The sequence below is a fragment of the Arachis stenosperma genome, chromosome 8 (genome assembly GCF_014773155.1).
Source record: "Arachis stenosperma cultivar V10309 chromosome 8, arast.V10309.gnm1.PFL2, whole genome shotgun sequence".
In the NCBI taxonomy this organism is placed as follows: domain Eukaryota; kingdom Viridiplantae; phylum Streptophyta; class Magnoliopsida; order Fabales; family Fabaceae; genus Arachis; species Arachis stenosperma.
In genome coordinates, this window is record NC_080384.1 from 43733518 (window position 1) to 43755521 (window position 22004).

The 22004-nt window shown below is 26.2% G+C and overlaps 1 protein-coding gene across 2 annotated transcripts; it reads right to left on the reverse strand.

The window, feature by feature from the left end:
* Positions 1-2506: 2506 nt before the first annotated feature.
* Positions 2507-14268, reverse strand: LOC130944605 (naringenin 8-dimethylallyltransferase 2, chloroplastic-like). Of its 2 annotated transcripts, XM_057872994.1 has the most exons (13): positions 14117-14268; positions 9788-9832; positions 7499-7785; positions 7036-7122; positions 5463-5537; positions 5142-5225; positions 4874-4963; positions 3872-3973; positions 3592-3687; positions 3416-3487; positions 3235-3330; positions 2900-3007; positions 2507-2741 (listed from the first exon to the last, which is right to left on the reverse strand). In XM_057872994.1, the coding sequence occupies exons 1-13, from the start codon at positions 14175-14177 to the stop codon at positions 2700-2702; spliced, it is 1245 nt and encodes a 414-aa protein (XP_057728977.1). In that variant the 5' UTR covers positions 14178-14268; the 3' UTR covers positions 2507-2699. The 2 variants fall into 2 exon arrangements, with proteins under 2 accessions (XP_057728977.1, XP_057728978.1); XM_057872995.1 differs by lacking the exon at positions 9788-9832.
* Between the last annotated feature and the right edge of the window lie 7736 nt (positions 14269-22004).

A 22004-nucleotide genomic window follows, 5' to 3' on the forward strand; every position in this document is an offset into this window, starting at 1 on the left:
AGCGGTACATTTTACATCTTATACATTCATGTTAAGTTGCTGTGTTTTATCCAAGCTTCAATAACATCACCAATTATCTACACATTGCCAAAATCCACAATATTCATACTTAAAAATAAAGAATTAAGAACAATGATCTAACCAAACACTTGGCAACACTGAAAAAATAACAATACATTAAAGAAATGACAGTGTTGAATGAACACACATTAAAACTAAGAAAATTCTACTAGATTCCTAACTTAAAACACTCAAACCAAGTTCGTAAACTAAAAACACACATCCAAAGACACATTAATCATGCATCATTCAAATTGCATATTCCTTTATCATCTCACGTCTTAAATTGAAAATAAAAATAAATTAAACGACAGTTCAATTGGTGACACATAACTTCAGTTGCATGAACAATAATTCACATTAATAGCAGAAAACTAAATTCGAAACTTAAGAACTGGAACCGCGAGATCTAAAACAGTGAAAATAATGAGTAATGCAAACGAACAGATCTAACTTGTAAGAGAATGAAATGAACGAGTTGTAAGAGAGAGCATAATAAATCGAAACTGCGAACGAGTCGACTCGGCAATACCTGAAAAAGCATATCGAAACTGCAAGAAGGATCTGAGTCAAAGAGCGAGTTTGTGAGCCCTAAATAGAAAACCAGAGAGAAAGATAGAAAGCGATAGGTATGAGCCTTTACTTGATCTGAACTGTGGTGACGAGGGCGGCAGCGATGGCTACGGCGAGCTTCGGCGGTGAGCTTAGGCTCTCTCTTTTCTGAGACCTCTTTCTTTGGTTTTTCTAAATCTATTATTTCTTTAGTAGATAAAAAATTATTTTAATAAAAATAATACTAGCCATAATTTTATGATCACTAAAAATTTTTTATTTAAAAAGAGTGATAGTAATAATAATAATTGTCATTATAATATAATTTTAATAAGAATAATACGGACCATAATTTTATGACCACAAAAAGGTTTTTTATTAAAAAATATTTTTTTTGTATTTATTAATGAAAATAATAACAATTGCTATTATAACATATAATAATAATGACAGATATATAATTGCCGCAAAAAGATAACTTGAATTAAGAAATTAGTGGCTATTATGTTATTGCCACTAAAAGTTTGTCACTAAAACATATTTTTCTTGTAGTGTGAGTAACATTTTATACAGAAATCCTGTACAAGTATTTGGTGGGTTAATACATTTTCAAATAATGTCTATCATTGACGATGCAGTATGCAGTGGATTTTTTTATATTTATCAACAAATCCAATTTTACGTGTTGATGATAGAGTTGTACATTGAGTTTAAACAGCATATGGGACTGGATGCGATTGGCGAGGAGATGAATATAGATGAACTCGATAACGATCCAACCTCTAGTACGTTATGATCGTACTAAAATTAAGGTGTTACTGACCCTTTTTCCTTTATTATCTATTTAATATTGAGTCTTTATAATGTTACATTCCCAGTTTTCGAAAAAAGTTAGTAAATTTTTGTTGTGATTACACTGTGTATAAGTCGGAGTCGCAGACATTCTACGCAAAATACAAGGGGTATGGTACAGAATGTAATTGGTTTATTCAAACTAGCTTGATTCAAACTAGCTTGATTGAGGCTAGTACTAGAAGAGGTATGCTCAATAATTTGAATGTCAAGGCAAGTAGTTGATGAGGGAGAATCTGAGATATTTAGAAGAGGTAGAGTCTGGAGAGGGTTAGAAGTCTTGTGTGAAATATTAAATGTAAAAACTAGAAGATCTTTATCTGTATCCTAGTTCACTATTATATTTTTATTGTGAAATAGAGAATTGTAAGAAAATTCACTTTCATCAAATATCACATGTCTCGAATATTGAATTTTTTCATCTTTAATCATGCACTTATAACCCTTGTAGTTATTATCATAGTCAAGAAATAAGCAATTTTTTTTTATTTGAATGCAAACTTTATTTTGTTAAAAGATCTTAAATAAAGAAAACAAGCACATCCAAATATTTTAAAGTATTTATAATTTAATAATTTTTCAAATAAAATTTTAAAAAATGATTTATTTTCTAATACAGAAGTTAATAATCTATTGATTTATTCTCATTCATTGATACAAAAAATAGAATTAAACACAAAAATAAAACTGAAACTCATACATTGTAATTATAGTACCAGTCCTAGATAGTAGAATAATACCATATATATAATAAAATTACCTATAATTTAACAACAATCAAAACCAATAAAAATAATTTACTTATATTCACTCACAAAATCAAACTCTCCTTATCAGAATGATAAGCTTTTAAAACAAGACATCGCAACATAAATAAATAACTATATAAAAGTCATACATTAACTTGAAAATGATTCCTCAATTATGCACTGTTTAACATGGTACAAATTATAGCCTCAAAACAGAAAGACACACGATAATCGATCATAGGATGATAGCTTTAATTTCTAATGTTAAAATAATACAGTTGTATAACGAAGTATACTTGAAGTATTTGAATTTATTAGAATTTGACTAAAGTTAAAAAATAATATTATCTATCTTATCACAAAATAATTTACTTGATACAAAAATATAAAGACATAAATAATCTTGCATGAATATTATTCATCAACCTAGTTGAAATGTACAGAAAATATTGCACCATTTATTAAATCAACAATCTCCCTACTTCTTCAACGAACAAATTGTATAAGGATGCCTTCCACAGTTACAAGCTGCAACCAAAAAAGTATAAAAACGATAAATCTCATAACTCTAATCTTCACAATCATAACATTTTTATTCATAGTAGAATATCACTTTAATTGAGAAAGAATCGAAATAATTAAGAAGCGAAGGAACAAATACCCAAGCATAATAAGTTATTGGTTACCTTAAACATAAACAAATGAAAGGAATGTAACGAATCTTTGCTTGATAAGTCTACTGAATTAAGAGCATGGTTCCACACGTAGAAAACCATGAAGGCATGTGCCACAACCTAACAAATTTAAAATATTGATAAAATGATCAACAATTTCACTTTAATTTTATTCTTAAACAACATAAATATATATAGTTTAAAGAAAATTTGAATAAATGAATTAGAATAAAAGACTAAAAATGCCTTATAACTTTCTATAAAAATTTTTCTAATATCATTATATGAATTTTTCTAATATTATCATAATAAAAGACTATAATCTATATATGCATGCATCATATTACCGTAACAATTTTGCTCCATAGAACAGGAGATAATGCTCCCATTGTAATAGCAATTCCATAAGCCATTTGAATAAGTGATACACATAACCAAAATACCTAAAAAAAAAGATGTGAGTATATATCATCATCAAAACTTCATTTTTAATTAGATAATATAAGAAACTAAAGAAAAATAAATTACCGGCTTAACACCCAAGCGTATTGGCAAAGTTTTCAAACCTGCTGCTTTGTCTCCTTCAACATCCCCTAAATCCTATTTATCACCAAATAATATTAGATCTAGTTGTGATTAAACACATCCAATAAAAAAATGGTATTAAAAATTAATCTTTCTTTTAAAAAAGTTGAAAATTTTACCTTTGTTAATGTTATTATTGTGTAGAACAAACCTATGACCACACAACCAAGAATCATAGATCTTGGAAAGGTAGCTGCCTTTTTTAGCACAAAGGTCTAAACATCATCGCACGAATTTGAAGAGAAAAAAAAAACAAACAAAAAAGCATTAGACTTCATGAAAATTGCATGATAGGAAACTAAATAATATAATTTTTTAAAAATATCTAAAAATTAATGAAATTATAAAGACTAACAAAATAATTTAACGATTAAATATTATAGTTTAGTAAAGCAATACCTTCATGTGAAGAAAAGGTCCTATATGAAATGATGCCAACATAGCAATTGCATTAGATAGTGATGTGAGGATTATAGATCTCTTCCATCTTAATAAAGGGAACTGAAAAGTATAGAAATAAAGAGTTACAAACATGTCAATAATCTAGTTTCTATTAAATAAATATGTTAGACTTGAAAATATTAAAATCACAAGCCAATGCCCTTAAATTAACATACAAAATAATCATGGCTTTATTATCTTTATTTTTTATTTTTGTTTTAATCGATTTTAATCCATCTTGAATTTGACACTACTTCTAAATTAAGAAGATTACTTATTTTAATTATAAACAGAACACAAAATTTAAAAATAATTTAAATAAGGAGGATGTTCCATAAACATGTATAAAATGTCTTTTTGTAAAGACACTTATGTGTCGTATTATTATTTGACGTATTAATGAACCGGTTATTTTTAAATTTCTTAACAAACTAGAATAAAATTGATTTTTATAACAATAACAATAAACCCAATTGTTATCAGATTCGGTCGAACCGACTAATTTACAAAACCCACTGGATCATGGTTTTATTTTAAACAAAAATCAGGGATATATTTGTCTTTTTATCAAAAAATTTAAACATGATTCGGTTCAAATCGTGTAAATCGATCGGATCAAATAGGGTCTAATAATTATAATGCGGATAATTGGGTTTATTATTGTTACTATAATAAACCGATTTTGTTCTGGTTTATTAAAAAATAAATTATTAACCAGTTTAATAAAAATATCCAATAATATCATGACATATGTAAACGTCTTTAAAAGAAGACATTTTTAATGTCTTTATCAAAGTGGTCTCCTTTAAATAAAGATTTAACTAACTTATGTGTTAAAATATATTTTAAAAATATCATAATAAAAAATTTTATAATATACTTAATTTACGTCTTTAGAGCACAAGTTAACAAAATTTTTTAAATAAATATTTTTTTTAATTTTATTTTAAAGCAACTCACATTAACTGAATATGCTCCCATTAGCGCAGCAGTAACAACAACACTCCAAATTAATGGTTGTGATCCTAACATCCATGCAACTCCAAAACCCTGCACAAAAAGCACAAAGAATAAGCTTTTCTAGGTAATGTTTTTCAATAAACTGTTAGATAATTCAATTAAATAATATATATAATAAAAAATATAAAATTATTTAACAATTAATAATATAATCTTTATATAAAAATATCTTTATGAAAATTAAAAAAAATAATTCTATATGCAATACCGCAAGTAAAAACGATGTCACAAGTATAACTCCGGAAGTGAAGGAATATTCTCCGGATGCCAAAGGAAGATCTGGCTTATTAATCTACAACAAAATTTATAGCAAAGGTAAAAAGAATTAATAACAAATTAAAACAAAATATGCAAATGCAATGATACGTTAATTGGTAAATTTATCTTATGTCTTAGGCATATGTTAATTAAACCCTAAAGGTTAAATGATCTATTTTTATTAACAATACGTTAACCAAACAATTAATGAAGACCTAGTCTATTGAAGCAATGAAAATCCAAGTGTTGACTTTTAGTAAGAAGTGCATACCTTGTCTATTTCCACATCGGATAATTGATTCACTCCCATAACAAATTGAGACGTGAAGAAGAAAGTTACTATATACTGAAACATGGGAAAAAAATTGAGTAGATTATTAAACTATTTCAAAAAGAATTGAATATATATTAGTTAATTTTTTTATTATAAAATTATTTTTCAACTTTTATTTTTAAAGGATTAAGGATTAGAATTTAGGATTTAACTTTTTGTGATTATTTAATATTTAATATTTAAGATTTAAGATGTAAAATTTAAAATAAAAAAATAATTTCAAAAAATTAGATGAAAAAAACTTGACTTTCTTGTTAAACTCTTTCAAAATAGTAAAACTATACCTTTTAAAATAGAAAAAAAAAATTCTTTTCTAGGCAGAACATGAAAAACAGAGGATAACCTTTTTAGGCAACTTGCGTTGATGAATAGAGATGTTGTCGTTACACAAAGTTAATTAAATATGAAACTTTGAAAACTTTGAACACTTCGAACAAGACCAAATGTCACATCAAAGAATAATTATACCTTAATAAATACATTTTCTAAATCAATTCATACAATAAGTAGGTAGGGACGGATCCAAAAATAATATTATGGGAGGTCAATAAGGCATATAATATTAAAAATTATGTAAAAAAATTATATAATATAAGATGTATTATAAAAATATATCGACAGAAAATATATTTTAAAGTAAAAAAAATATGTATATACTTTTTACTAACGAAGTGGTCAATTTTTCGTATCATAAAATTCACCGATAATAAAATTTGTATCAAATTTTTCAGTAATTTTTTCAATATAATTAAAAGACAATTAACAAGAAATTCATCTTTTATTTTATTTCTAAGTTATTTTTCACAATATTCATAGTTGAAAAAGATTTCTTAATTGTAGCAGTTGAAACAGAGAAAATTAATATCAAATGAATAAAAAAAGACAGCCACAAGAAGAAAAAGAATTCACTTTATGAAATTTGAAAATTTTTATTTAATTAAAAAATATTAATAATTATATCTTTTTCAAATTTTTTTAATATTATTACTTATTTTTTAGATATTAAAAATTATTAATATTTAAATTAGATTAGACTTTTATTTATATTAGACTAAATGTTAAATAATTTTTTTAAAAAAAATTAAATTATTCATAATAACTTATTACAATTAAAAAAAATTGGGGCCGAAACTGCCACTCGCCCCTTGTTCGTCCATGACAATAAGTAAATATAAATAATTAGTTTGAAATATCTAATAAACCTAAAATCAAGAAGTACAAACGTTCTTGAAATGTGTAATTACCATACAAATTCAATTTTATGTTATTTATTGTGTAGAATAATATTCATCTCTTAAAATAAGTTTTGAAATTTTTATAAAACTACTATTTTTATATTAAAATGTGTAAATTAGCACTTTTTTATTATAATAAAAAGATGCATGTAATGTACCGTTAATTTTTTTCTTTTTCTACTGATTTATAATAATATCTATTATGAAATTAGTTAAAATACAACCGTGATTTTAGAATTTATATTAAACAAATTATCTAAATTTTTAGAGCTCACCTGCAAGACTCCTTTTAAAAATAATAATGGAGATATTTCTGAAAAATTATCTACGGCAAGAAGTGATGAAGAAAGTCCTGCTGGTATCTGTTCAAAATAAATAAAATGAGCAAATGATAATGACTAATTTTTATTTAGGGCATGTTTAATTAAAAATAAAAAATAAAGTTAAAAGCTAATTCAACACACCATTAAATAGGACGTAATAAAAAGGATGAAGATGATAAATATTATATATTTTTTATTTTTTTAATATAATAGATAAATTCGATTCTCCGACCCTAAATTCGATATCCAAATCAATTAAAATTTAAGTATAATTAGATTTTACTCATTTTGACTCGATTAGCTAGCGAATATAGTATCTAATATAATATAATCGAGTCAGATTGGATTTAATCAGATAATCAAATTATTCGTATCTCATTAAGTATTAGTATATGGAATTAAGAATGGAACTAACCATGCCAAGAAATGCATAAAGTCTGCAAAACTGGAGAAACATAACGAGTCCCTTTTTAATAGACTCTAAAGCTTTTGGTGATTCATGAACTTGTGGTTCAGATTCATGTGATTGTGCAGAAGATGATGCATTTGTTAAGTATGTTTTCTCAATTTTATTGCTTCTAGATCCTCTTTCAATGGGATTGTAATGAAGCTTTGAAATGTTGTGCTGCAAAGATGTCTTGATGCTGTGATCTTTTGTGAGATTCCTATCACTCTGCCATAAAGCTCTTCTTCCATAAGAATCTGGAGACCCAAATCAAATTTCATATTAGCACTGGTATTAGGAATTAAGATACTAAAAGTGTATTTCGTTTGTATTTTTTATTTTCAGTGTTTAGATTGTATATTAAATTTTAGTTTTTTTTTTGTTTTTAAAATTTTATGAAAAAATAAAAAGTAGAAATAAAAACTCATAATTTAGAAACATAATAAATAATTCTCTGTTTTTTATTCCAAAGCCAAATAAATTTTTTCTTAAATTTAATTTTAAAGAAGTTTTTTTATCTTTATAAAAAAAAGACACATAGGTCTTTTTGCACTGAATTCAAACTATTGTTAGAGGAACCTATGTGTTTTTAATTTATAAAGGTTAAACACCTATTTGTATTTTAATTTGGTAAAAAAATTATTTATTTTAATAATAAAAGATCAGAAATTTATTTATTATTTTCTTTCAAAATTTTATTATTTTAACTTTTTTATAAATTTTTAAAATGATAAATATTAAAAATAAAAAAATAAAAATGTAAATCAAATATATTCTAACTGTTTATGTATATTAAATTAAATTTTATATTACCACTTGAGCTGTAGCTTATTAATACTATTTTCCACATTCAGCTAAACTTTCCGCTTAGATCATGACTACTTTAGCTGTTTAATATTCCAATTTTATGTTATCTTCTGTTGAGAATTTTAGTATTTTAGCTATTAATATATTTGACTAAGTGTTTATTTGGGTTCTATTAAATTAATAAAAAAAAATTTAATAAAAAATTATTTTTTTATTTTTTTGGTATATTTAACAAATTTTTAATAGTAAAAATAAAAATATTAAAAAAATAAAAACATCTTTTTTAAAAAGTTATAATTTATAATTTAAAAAAAAATATAATTAAAGATAAAAAAATTATATAAAATATCCAAAAATAAAATTATTTTTATTTTTATAAAATATTTTTTAAAAAAATTATTAAAAAAATCTTTTATAAAAATGCATCGAAACAAACCCTAAGAATATTTGGAGTTTACATTAATAGAAAAAATCTTTAATGCCAAAAACTTAAATGTCACTTTCAATTACGGAGAACAAGAATTTGAATACAACAACAACAAAAAAAGGACGAGGCATCATCTTTTAATTTCAAAATAATAATAATAATAATAATAATAATAATAATAATAATAATAATAATAATAATAATAATAATTTGTAAATATATAAATGAATTTGAGTGATAAAAATTTACTATAAGATATAATGGTGTCCAATATTTTCTCTTAAAATTATGTTATATGTATATAAAAAATTAATTATCAATATAATTATTTATATAAAATATATATTAAAAAATTATATATTATATATATTTATACATAAATATATAATAATTATTTTTAATAATTAATTTTATTTTTTATTTCTGATATCATATACAAGACTACAAGTTGATGAAAAACCGGAATACTTATTTATTTGGAAAATTTTACATTTATCAATATTATTATTATTATTATTATTATTATTATTATTATTATTGAATAAAAAAACAAGGGTGAATTAATATACAGACACGCATGTTTGGATCTATATAAGGTGAATACTATGGTCTATGGTGTATATAATATTGTGTCTAATTTATTAAAAAAAGATAAATAAATAATATTTAATAAATTTTAAATATTTTATTTTTATTTTATATATTTTATTATTTATTTATAAAAATAAATTAAACGATTTAAGCACCGTAATAAAAACTATCATAAAACTCATCTCTATATAAATCCGTGATGATCTTGCGCGATCTCCTTTCCTTTTCTAGAGTCTAAATTTAAGTTTACTAAAATATTTGTTTCATCACTTTCATGTATAAATATACAATATTTTACTATTCCTAAAGTTGGAGTCCAAGACCAATTTTGTTAGAAACTAGTAAAAGTTTGGCCACTTGTCCTAGCAAAGCATATATTTTATTTTTTATTATTAAATCTAATTCTTTTTAGCGGAAAGAGAAAGAGAGCATACTTGCATAGTAATTGTCGGCGAATTTTTTATTCTTCCAGCAGCTTGCTATAAGAAATGAAAAAGACAAAAAATATAAGTAGATAATAATATTATTGAATAACGTGAATAATAAAATTAAAAAAAATAAATTAATTTTTAATTTAATTAGTAACATAGTATATTTTAGTTAAATTAGACTAATTTTAAGATTTGTTATTTATGTTATTTAAAAAAGTCATTAATTATCTAATACAAAAATAAAAAATTCACCCTTGTTAACAAGCAAATATCAAGAGAAAAATTTTACTAACAGCTATAATTTCAAGATTTCATTAGTAAGAAAAAAAAATTATACAGTCATGATTTGTGAATATATTTACCAGAAAGCTTTTCGTTTCTCCATTAATAATTTGAGATAACTTTAATTTGTAGTTGTATTTCGTATATAATTAATTATCCCTCTATATCTTATTTCACATAGGTTGATGTGCATATTTATATGGCTGACTAGGAAACTAAAGCGTTTAGAAAAATGCTTAATGCAACAATTTTATTTAATATTGTTCAGTACTCAATAGCCTAATATTTTTTAATGTTATAATTTAATAATATATTTTTAATTAATATTTTTAAATATTATTATCTAACTATTGGACTAGAAACAATGAATTGTGTTGAGGTGTAGCATTACTCAATAGTTAATTACCCTGCAGAACACTGAGAGAGATCCATTATAAATTTTTATAATCATAAATCATGACAATATAATATTTTTTATAAGTTACGTACATGTATTTTTTTTTTAGTAAAATAAGGGCATGTATATCTTTTACCGTGTTTAGTGCGTACTAGTGTAAGGTATTTGTAATTTGTCGGCCCACTTTCTATATTTTTAGATAATAACATAATTTATTAAATTAAAATAATAAAATTACGTAAGTGTAAATATATATTTTATAACACTAAATTAAAAAAAAATGAGTAATACCATACTCTTTCTTAAATCTTAAACCACCACCAAACAATCGTCAAAAATACATCGTTACAAACTTGAGTCAGTGTTAATAGAAAAAAAGAATATAAAAAATTAGGTCGTAAAATTTAAGAGAAGATTTGGGATATTGAGTATTTTTAGTTTTTTACACAGAAAGAGAGGGATGAATTTTTTATAAAAGGCCCTTTTTAAAACATCTTCGCATATGAACATCTAGACACTAAAATTGGAGATAGATATGTCTATTTAAAATAATATAATTTAGATTTATTATAAAACGCCACGTTTTAGCCGTTTGTACAAAGAATTTAAAATATCCTAAAAACGACGAAAACCTAATCAAATTTTTTTTGGAAAACAAATTCATCAGCCGGCCAAATTTTTAAAAATCTATTTAGAGTATTACAAAAAAAAATATAAAAAATATAGATACACAATAAAAATACTAAATAATATAAATAATAGATTTATCGAATATTTAGGGTTCTTTATTTAAATAAAATAAACTAATACCAAAATTATTGGATTCCCCTAAATCAAATTTTGAAACGTAAATATCCTCTTTCTACTATTATATAAATCGTTCCAGGGGCATGAGAATTATATAATATGTTAACCATGCCACCCAGAAACGATTTATGCATAGATAGGCTAGGGGAATAGGGAGTAAATGGTTTCAGGGCACACAGGATTATAGATAACGTATAAATCGTTCCACCCTATAAGGATTCACGTGGTTTTGAACTAAAACACAAAGGCTTAATACGATTAACGTGTTAAAGCAAACCCTCTCAAGTCTGACACGATTTATGTATAATAGGGTGCTTTTATTTATAATATTTTATTTTAAATTATATGTATTAAAATTTTAACTAAAAAAATAAAAATATATTTTTTATAATTTCAATTATTAATTTTATTAATAAGATTAAATTAAATTAAAAAAAGAATACTAACATATTATAATAGAAAGAGTACTAAATTTTAATATTTAAATTTAAGTTTTTTTCTTTAAATATCAAAAGGTGGTAAAAAATATAATTTTAAATAATATAAATTCATATTGTTTTGAATAACATAAATTTAAGTTTTTATGAAATTATTAGTATTCGTTGTTCATATGATTTTTTTAATCATTTTTATAGATGCATATTTTTTATAGAATTTATTTTGTCATTTTTTTGTTTGATTTTGTATAAGTTTTAATTATTTTTTTATAATTTTAATTATTAATTTCATTAAAAAAACAAATTATATAAAAAAATACTGACAAATTATAATAAGAAGGATACTAAATTTAATTACATAAATTTAAGTTTTTTTCTTAAAAAGTCAAGAGGTGTTAAAAAATATAATTTTACATAATATAAATTTATGTGATTTTAAGTAACATAAATTTAAGTTTTTATAAAATTTGTAGTATTTCTTGTTCATGTAATTTTTTTAATAATTTTTATCGATTCATATTTTTTTATAATTTATATATTAAAAAATGACAAAGAAAAATTCTATAAAAAATATGCATCGATAAAAATTATTAAAAAAAATTACATGAATAACGAATACTAAAAATTTTATAAAAACTTAAATTTATGCTACTCAAAACTACATAAATTTATATTATGTAAGATTATATTTTTTAACACTCTTTGACAATTTAAAAAAACTTAAATTTATATATTAAAATTTAGTGTTCTTTTTATTATAATTTGTTAGTATTTTTTATTTTATTTAATTTTTTTAATAGAATTAATAATTAAAATTATAAATAAATAATTAAAATTTATACAAATCCAAATAAAAAAAGACAAAAAAGAATTCTATAAAAAATATGCATCAATAAAAATAATTTAAAAAAATTATATGAAGAACAGATATTAAAAATTTCGTAAAAACTTAAATTTATGTTACTTAAAACAGCATAAATTTATATTATGCAAAATTAATATTTTTTAACCCCTTTTGTCATTTTTTTTAAGAAAAAACTTAAATTGATGTATTAAAATTTAGTACTCTTTTTATTATAATTTGTTAGTATTCTTTTTTTAATTTAATTTAATCTTATTAATAAAATTAATAATTGAAATTATAAAAAATATATTTTTATTTTTTAAGTTAAAATTTTAATACATATAATTTAAAATAAAATATTATAAATAAAAGTATCCTATTATTCATAAATCGTGCCAGGCTTGAGAGGGTTTGCTTTAACACGTTAATCGTGTTAAGCCTTTGTGTTTTAGCTCAAAACCACGTGAATTCTTACAGGGTGGAACGATTTATACATTATCTATAATCATGTATGCACTGAAACGATTTACTCCCTATTCTCCTAGGCCATCCATGCATAAATCGTTCCTGGATGGCATGGTTAATATATTATATAATCCTCATGCCCCTGGAACGATTTATATAATAGTAGAAAGAGGATATTTACGTTTTAAAATTTGATTTAGGAGAATCCAGTAATTTTGGTATTAGTTTATTTTATTTAAGTAAAAAATCCGGATATTTATTTTATTAAGTATGCGAATAGTTATTTTAATATTAAAATTTAGATAAATAATTTAGAAGTATCGTGTATTTTGATTTAATTGACAATTGTTTATATTGTTCAAAAAATTTATTAATTATCTAACATAACTCAAAAAGATATTATAGTTTAGCGGTCATCTAATCCTCTTTATTTATATATATACAGCTGTATAAAATATTATAATTTAGCGGTGATCTAATCCTCTTTATTTATGTATATACGATTGTAAATTCAACAAACAAATACATGCTTAATAATATTTTGAAATTATTATTATATCATTTGTGTTAAAAAATTTAAATTAATAAAAATAGTATATAAATAATTATATTCTTTTATATAAGAGTTTTTTTAGAATTATATAAAATTCACACAAATTTTCTTTTCATTTTTATTTGTCTAATGTTAAATTTTTTTAAAAAAATTAATAGAGATTAATCATAGATATTTTAATCATAAAAATTTTAATTTGATATAATAATATATTTTTTTTAAAAAAATTAAACTCATATATATAAAAACCAAAGAAGGCAAAAACGGAATTGCTCATTTCTAATCAAACTTATGATTGTTAATACGTTATTAAAACAAATAGATCAGAATATATCAAACAAAACACTGTGTCTTCTTCTCTGTTTCTTAGCTTTTTTGAAGAAAAGAACACTGATTGATTAAGGTTAAAATATATCAGCCTAGAGAAAAATGATACTATCTTATTTTTAATATTTATCATCTTCCTAACATTCTTCGACTTTTGCTGTGTGAGAAGAAGAAGAAGAAGAAGAAGAAGAAGAAGAAGAAGAAGAAGAAGGATGTATACCAGCAGTAGTGGCAATGGAAGAAGTTGATCTGGGAATTGACACCAAATGCCCAAAAGCCATTAGAAATCAGCAAATAATTAATGTTAATGTAATGTGCATCAAACTGAAGATGTGTTGCAATTAGAGCATCGATCAGAGAGCGTTCTCTATGTGTTGCGATCCATAGTTGCATATATATATAAATATATAGAAGGAACTAGAAAGGAAAATCGATGAGCCACTATTGGCGGCTTCTACGGTTATTATTTTTTTATTCATGCAACACATGCATGCCCAGTTAGCAACTTAGTATACTAATTTTTTTTGCCTTCTTCCAATGAGAAAATATCATTTCCTTTTCGTGCGAAATAAATATATATTTTAATAGTAAGATTTTTTTATTTAATGTTAAAATAATATATATTGATATCAAAAAAATTAATAGTAAAATATAAAAATAATTGTTAACAAAAATTTTGGTAAAATTATAATTTAATAATTAAAAAATTATTAAAGATTATCTTAGAAAATTTTTTTATTAAAGAGTATTTTATTAAGCAAAATTTAATGACAAAAAAATAAATTTTTTGTTAAAAGATACTTTTGTTTTTCTTAAATATAGATAAAATTAACATTAGTTAATACATAAAAAAAATTTAAAATAAATTAAAAATAAAAATTTTTAAAAATTATAAAAAATATATATATTTTATAAATAAAAAAAATATTTTAGCATTTTATAGAAGAAAAGAGTGATATTTTCTCTTTTCCAAATTCACCGTTCAATGAAACTAAACATGATTTTTTCCCTTTTTCCAAATTGAACATTCAACGAAACTAAACATTATTTTATATTGTTCTTGTCTAGCCATCATGAGTTCTAACTTCTAAGAACTTTTTATTTAAAAATAACAAATTTTTTATTAGAGAAAATTTTACCTGCCTTTTTTAAAAGATATTAAAATAATATTTTTTTCTTTTTTATTTGTGAAATATATATTTTTCTGCTTTATAATGTTTAAAAAATTTTTTTTTAATTTATTTTAAATTTTTTGTGTTAACTAATATTAATTTTATCTATTTTTCAAAAAAAAATTATTTTTTACAAAAATATCTTTTAATAAAAATTTTATTTTTTTATCAATAAATTTTGCTTACAAAAATATCTTTTAATAAATTATTTTTTTATTAATTAAATTGTATTTTTATCAAAATATTTTTTTTAAAATTAATAATTAAATTATTTTTTATTGATTAAATTATATTTTTATCAAAATATTTTTTATAAAAATTAATAATTAAATTTTTTTCTAAAATATCCTTTAATAATTTTTTAATTATTAAATTTTAATTTTACCAAAATTTTTGTTAACAATTATAGTTATATTTTACTATTAATTTTTTGATATCAATATATATTACTTGTTATACATATTAACAGTAGTAAGATTTTTTTTATTTAATATTAAAATAATATATATTGATATAAAAAAAATTAATAGTAAAATATAAAAATAATTGTTCACGAAGATTTTGGTAAAATTATAATTTAATAATTAAAAAATTATTGAAAGGTATCTTAGAAAAAAATAATTTAATTATTAATTTTTTAAAATATATTTTGGTAAAAATACAAATTAATCAATAAAAAAATAATTTATTAAAGGATATTTTTGTAAGTAAAATTTAATGACAAAAATAAAAATTTTGTTAAAGGGTATTTTTGTAAAAAATCTTTTTCTTAAAAAATGGATAAAGTTAACATTAGTTAACACACAAAAAAAATTAAAATGAATTAAAGAGAAAATTTTTAAAGAGTTATATGAGATGAAAATATATATTTTACAAATAAAAAAAAAAGAGTGTCATTTTAGTATCTCTCACAAGAGAAGAGTGAAATTTTCTCTTTTTATTATTGTTGTTGGGTTTATGAGTGTGTGTTATGTATACCTCATCTGGATTTAAAAGAGAGGTTTGTAGACTTCACTGAGTAGTATGTATTGTCTTTATAAAACTATAAACTATTAAGGCCTATGAAGTTCGAAAATTTTACTAAGTTGTTCAATATTCATTCGATATGTGTGGTTGTTGTATTTAATTTTGTCTTAATAAAAATAATTTTTTTTGTCATACTTAAATATCATTACATATCAGTATGTTCAATTTTATTCTTAACATGTCTAGTTTTATTATTTATTAAAATAAAAAATATTTTAAATATTTTATATAATTAAAGTAAAATATTAAAAAATTAAAAAAATAAATTTATATTTTAATATAAAAAATATCAAAATATCATTTTTTTGTTATAATATCAAAATATCATTATAATTTATCTAAAAAATACTTTATATTTTATATATATGTGTGTCTTCGTGTTTTATAAAATTTTAAAATTCGTGTGTCGGCATGTCTCCTGACGTGTCATGTCCAGTGTAAATGTCCATGCATCATAGATTAAAACTAAATGATGTGGCCGTTATAACTCGGTTACACGTTATAACTCGTCTACATACGTTATAGATCGGTTACCAATAATAAAACATCAAAACGCTCAGACGAGCTATTACTCTCCGTTTAATGACAAAATTACTCGGAAACTCAACTATCACCTTCTATTTCAGATATAAAAGAAAGGGTAAGAATGTTGTTCAGATTATTGCATATTGCAAAACTTATTATCCACTCACTAACTTGAGCGTCGGAGTGCCTTTTCCAAATACCGACACCCTTGTTCTTTCATTGCCGAAGTATAACTTATCCCGACAGAGAGCTTGCAGTTATTCATCAGCGGACGAGTTATACAGCAACCAATCTCCACAAGAACAATTGGCGTCCACCGTGGGGTCTAGAAACAAAAACCCTTCTTTCTTTAGGTCCCAAAACTCTTATACTTGTTCATGGTTGACCAGCATCCTCCCACACCATCCATCCGAGCTTCTTTGGATGGTAACAGAGTTACAACAAGCTAATCAGCGTATGATGAAAGAAAACCAACGAATGCAAAATCAGATAGCCAAGTTAACTAATGCTCGGATTGAAAATAATGATAATCACAATGAGCAACCAGAGGGTGATGAAGAAATTTTTGATCCAACACACGTCTCTGAAACTCAACAACTAGAGAGAGATCAACAAAATGATGATGATGACGAATTGGAGGACAACGTTGTTGGACCATTCACGGCAGACGTTATGAATTTCAAACTGCCTTGGAAATTCGCATTACTGATCACTTTGACTCCCTACGATGACATAGGAGATTCGAAAAAATATGTCAAGAAATTTCGATGTGTGATGATAGTGAACGGTGCTTCTAATCCTATTTTATGTCGTTGTTTTCCTATTTTTTTAGATGATCCTACACTTGATTGGTTTTCATCTTTGACTGCATGTTCAATTTCACGCTTTCAAGAGCTCGCTAAGCAATTCGAAAATTAGTTCACTTCATCTTCCATCTATTTACATGATTCCGACTATCTAAACACTATCAATCAAGGGCAACATGAAACCTTCAGGGAGTATGTCACCCACTTCACCAAAGTAGCAGTGAGCATCTCAAACCTTCACCCTGAGGTACACCTGCATGCTATAAAGAGTGGACTCCAACCTGGAACGTTCCAAGAGGCCATCACAGTGGTCAAACCCAAAATCTTGGCTGAGTTTCAAGAGAAAGCCAAGGGTCAAATGGAGATTGAAGAGCCACGCCAAACTTGAAAATACGAGAAGAATCAAACCAATAAGGAAGACAATAAAGCTTGGGACAACAAGAAACTTTTCGATTGATACCATGTTATGATTCTTATACCCAATTCAACACCAAAAAGGAGGAAATCATCAAGGAAATACTGAATTCGAAACTAATCAAACCTCCTTGGAAGGATGGAATTACCAAGATATAAAGAATGTGGACAAAAAAAAAGTATTGTGCTTTTCATCAGAAACACGGGCACACTACTTATGAGTGTATTGTAGCCAAAGACTTGCTTGAACTTTTAGCCCGGCAAGGACATTTAGAAAAATACATTGGCGGCCATATCCTAAAGCGTGCCACACATCCATCTGACTCATCTTCTGCAGGACAATCTTCACGGGACAAGGACAAAACAAACAATCATCAACCTAATCAACCCCACGGTGTGATCAATTGCATATCTGGGGCCATTGCGGGTTGTGAGCTTCAAGCTCGGCCCGTAAACGCACCAACCGAGCTATGCTTGCTGTCGAAACAACAATTCTCAATCTTTGCCCACTTTCCCTGAAATGACTTTCCAACAATTTGACTTCAATTCAACCAAGCTCAACTAAGACGACCCGATTGTTATCTCTATTCAACTAGGAGACTTAATATTTCACAAAGTCTTGTTGGACCCTAGAAGTAGTGCCGATGTTTTATTTTACTCCACATTTCAGAAAATGAAATTAAGTGACAACATACTACAACCATCCATGAAAGATTTGGCAGGATTTTCAGGTGAACGAGTACCTGTGCTGGGATCAATGTGGTTATAGACCATACTTGGTGAGAGTCCTCTAACCAAAACTCTAGATGGTTAATACCTTGTGGTTGATTGTTTTAGTCCTTACAACTTAATACTTGGTCGACCTTTTTTGAATAAGTTCGGTGCAATTGTCTATACAATTCATCTATGTGTTAAGTTTCATGTACAGGAAAACCTTGTACTAATTCACAGTGACCACCGTGAAGCTCCGCATTACTATAACATCAGTCTCAAAATGCCTATATCTAACCGAGCTATAGGTGCACAGATAATACCGTCCACAACTCGCTCGAGCTACCATCATTAGCCGAGTTAGATCCGCGCACCGAGTCTCAAGACCACCCTACCTCCAAATAAAGAATTACAAAAAGTTTCTTTAACTAATGATCCAAATAAGTTCACTTTTATAGGTTCAACTATGCAGGGTGACGACAAAGGAGAAGCTCATCCAATTTCTCCAACAAAATGCCAATCTCTTTGCTTGAACTCCCGCAAACATGCCAGGCATCGATCTCTCTGTAATATCTCATAAGCTGGCAATAAACTCGTCAATCCGACCTATAGCACAGAAAAAGCAAAACCTCGGAATGGAAAAGAAACAAGCATCTTTAGAGGAGACCAAAAAGCTCATTGATGCCATCTTCATTCGAGAACTCAGATTCACAACATGGTTAGCTAATGTTGTCATGGTAAAGAAACATAATGGTAAATGGCTCATGTGCATCGACTTCACTGATTTAAACAAAGCATGTCCTAAAGATGCATACCCCTTACCATCTATTGATGCTTTAGTTGATAATTCATCTGGCTTTGGCACTTTAAATTTCATGGATGCATATTCTGGTTATAACCAGATCATGATGCATCCACCCGATCAAGATAAAACTGCTTTCAAAACTAAGTATCGTAATTTTTACCATAAAGTTATGCCTTTTGGCCTTAAGAATGCGGAGACTACTTACCAACTACTTATGAATAAAGTGTTCGATAGGAAAATAGGGGGGAACAGGGAGGTCTATATTGATGACATGGTGGCAAAATCCAAAATCAGTGAGTCTCATGTCAACGACCTTGTGGAAATTTTTGCACAAGTCAAAAAATACAATGTGAGGTTAAATCCTGAGAAATATGTCTTTGGCGTCCAAAGAGGTAAATTCCTTGGCTTTTTGCTTACAAGCCGAGGCATAGAAGCAAATCCTAAAAAAGGCTGAGCTGTTTTGGAAATGTAAAGTCCTCGAACTATAAAGGAGGTCCAACGATTAACAGGAAGACTTGCTGCTTTATCAAGATTTTTACCTTGTTTAGCTTATAAATCTTCTTGCTTTTATCAATCACTCAAAAAGAAAAATAATTTCAAATGGGATGATGAATGTGAAACTGCTTTTTCAAACCTACAAACTCTGCTTTTGAAACCTCCCATTTTGCAAATACCCGAACTTGGCGAAGAACTTTACCTTTATCTATCAATTACTGACTTGGCAATTAGTTCTGTTCTTGTTATAGGAAGGGACAAGATGCAAAGGCCTGTTTACTTCATTAGCAAATCACTATAAATTTCCTAGCTTCACTACCGAAAGATAGAAAAACTTGCCCCACCTTAGTATTCTCAACTAGGCGTCTCCGACCTTATTTCCAGAGTCATACCATTAATGTTCAAACTGAGCAACCGTTATGGCAAGTACTCACAAAACCAGAATTTGCTAGGAGATTAATAAAGTGGTCTATCGAATTATCCGAGTTCGATATCAGATATCAATCATGAGGCTCCATCAAATCACAATATCTTGTCGACTTTGTTGCCGAGTTTACTGCTCCCAACTCCAACGATATGCCAGCACATGGACACTCTATGTCGACGGCACCTCTAATTCTCAAGGGTCAGGAGCTGGAATTCTTCTCGAAGATGGTAATGGAATTGTTTTAGAACACTCCTTACGCTTCTCTTTTAAGGCTAGCAACAATAAAGTCGAATATGAAGCACTAATTGCAGGCCTAAGGTTAGCCATTGAGTTAAGCATTTCTAAAATAGAGGTACACTGTGACTCTTTATTAGTAGAACAACTGGTAAATAAGTCTTTGCAAGTCAAAGATAATCTCTTAACAAAATACCTAGATATTGTCAAATCACTCATGCCTTCTTTTCAAAATTTAAAATTTATCATATTTCAAGAGAACAAAATCACCAAGCTAACATTCTGTCAAAACCCGCAAGTACACAATGACACACTGCCACCCTTTTAAAATCCACACTAATTACACCAAGCATCCATTTCATTAATATTTGCAACATCAGCTAAGCAGACGATTGGCAATGGTCTTATATCCAATATATCTGAAAACTAGAAACATTCCACCTAAAATCGATCATTTGAAAAAATTCCGAAGACAAGCTTCATATTTTACATTGTTAAATGATACTCTGTATAGATGAGGATATACCCATCCCAGATTAAAGTGTTTAAATAGGTCAGAAGCCGATCTTGCCTTGGCCGAGGCCCATGAAGGAATATGCGGCACGCATATAGGAGCACATAGCTTATCATTCAAAATTCTCTGAGCTGATTTTTTCTGGCCGAGTTTACAAAAAGATTGTCATCAAAAGGTGAAAACCTGTAAAAATTGTCAAAAACACGCTCCAATGATACATGTACCAGTCAAGCAATTGCATCACTCCGAGGTAAGTTGGCCATTCTATCAGTGGGGGATTGACATCCTCGGTCCATTTTCTATTGCACCCGGACAGGTAAAATTTTTAGTTGTAGCTATTGACTATTTCTCCAGGTGCATTGAGGCATAACCACTGGCCAAAATCACATCATAGCAAATGATTTCCTTTGTTTGGAAGCACATTATATGCATATTTGATATACCTCATCATATTATTACTGACAATGGTCGTCAGTTTGTCGACCATAATTTCACATCTTTTTTACAGAACTTAAAAATCCAACAACACTTCTCTTCAGTTGAACATCCGCAGACTAACGAATTAGCAAAAGCCGCAAAAAAAGTTGTCTTACATGCTTTAAGAAAGAAATTGGATGATGCAAAAGGACTTTGGGCCAAGCCAATTTCAGAAATTCTTTGGAGTTATAACACCACTACACATTCTACTACTAAGGAAACCCTATTTTGTTTAGTCTATAGGTCTGATACAATGATTCCTTTGGAGATCTCTCAATCCTCACTAAACACAAGCAAACAATCACAATGAAGCTCGAAGAATTGAACTAGATTTACTTGAAGAAATCTGAGACATAGCCTCTGTCCACCACCGAGCAATACAGCAAAACATAGCTCGGCAGTACAATCAGAAGGTCAATTTTCTCTCTTTTCATGTTGACGACTTAGAACTCAGAAAGACTGGGTAAGCCAGACGACCGCCATTTCATGGGAAACTTGCAGC

Coding starts and splice junctions, on each gene's coding strand:
- LOC130944605 (XM_057872994.1), bottom strand. CDS start 14,177: ATGGCTTTTGGGCATTTGGTGTCAATTCCCAGATCAACTTCTTCCATT. Junction 7,123..7,498: donor TTTATGCATTTCTTGGCATG/GTTAGTTCCATT, acceptor TATTTTGAACAG/ATACCAGCAGGACTTTCTTC. Junction 3,331..3,415: donor TACGCTTGGGTGTTAAGCCG/GTAATTTATTTT, acceptor CTTTTTTTTTAG/GTATTTTGGTTATGTGTATC.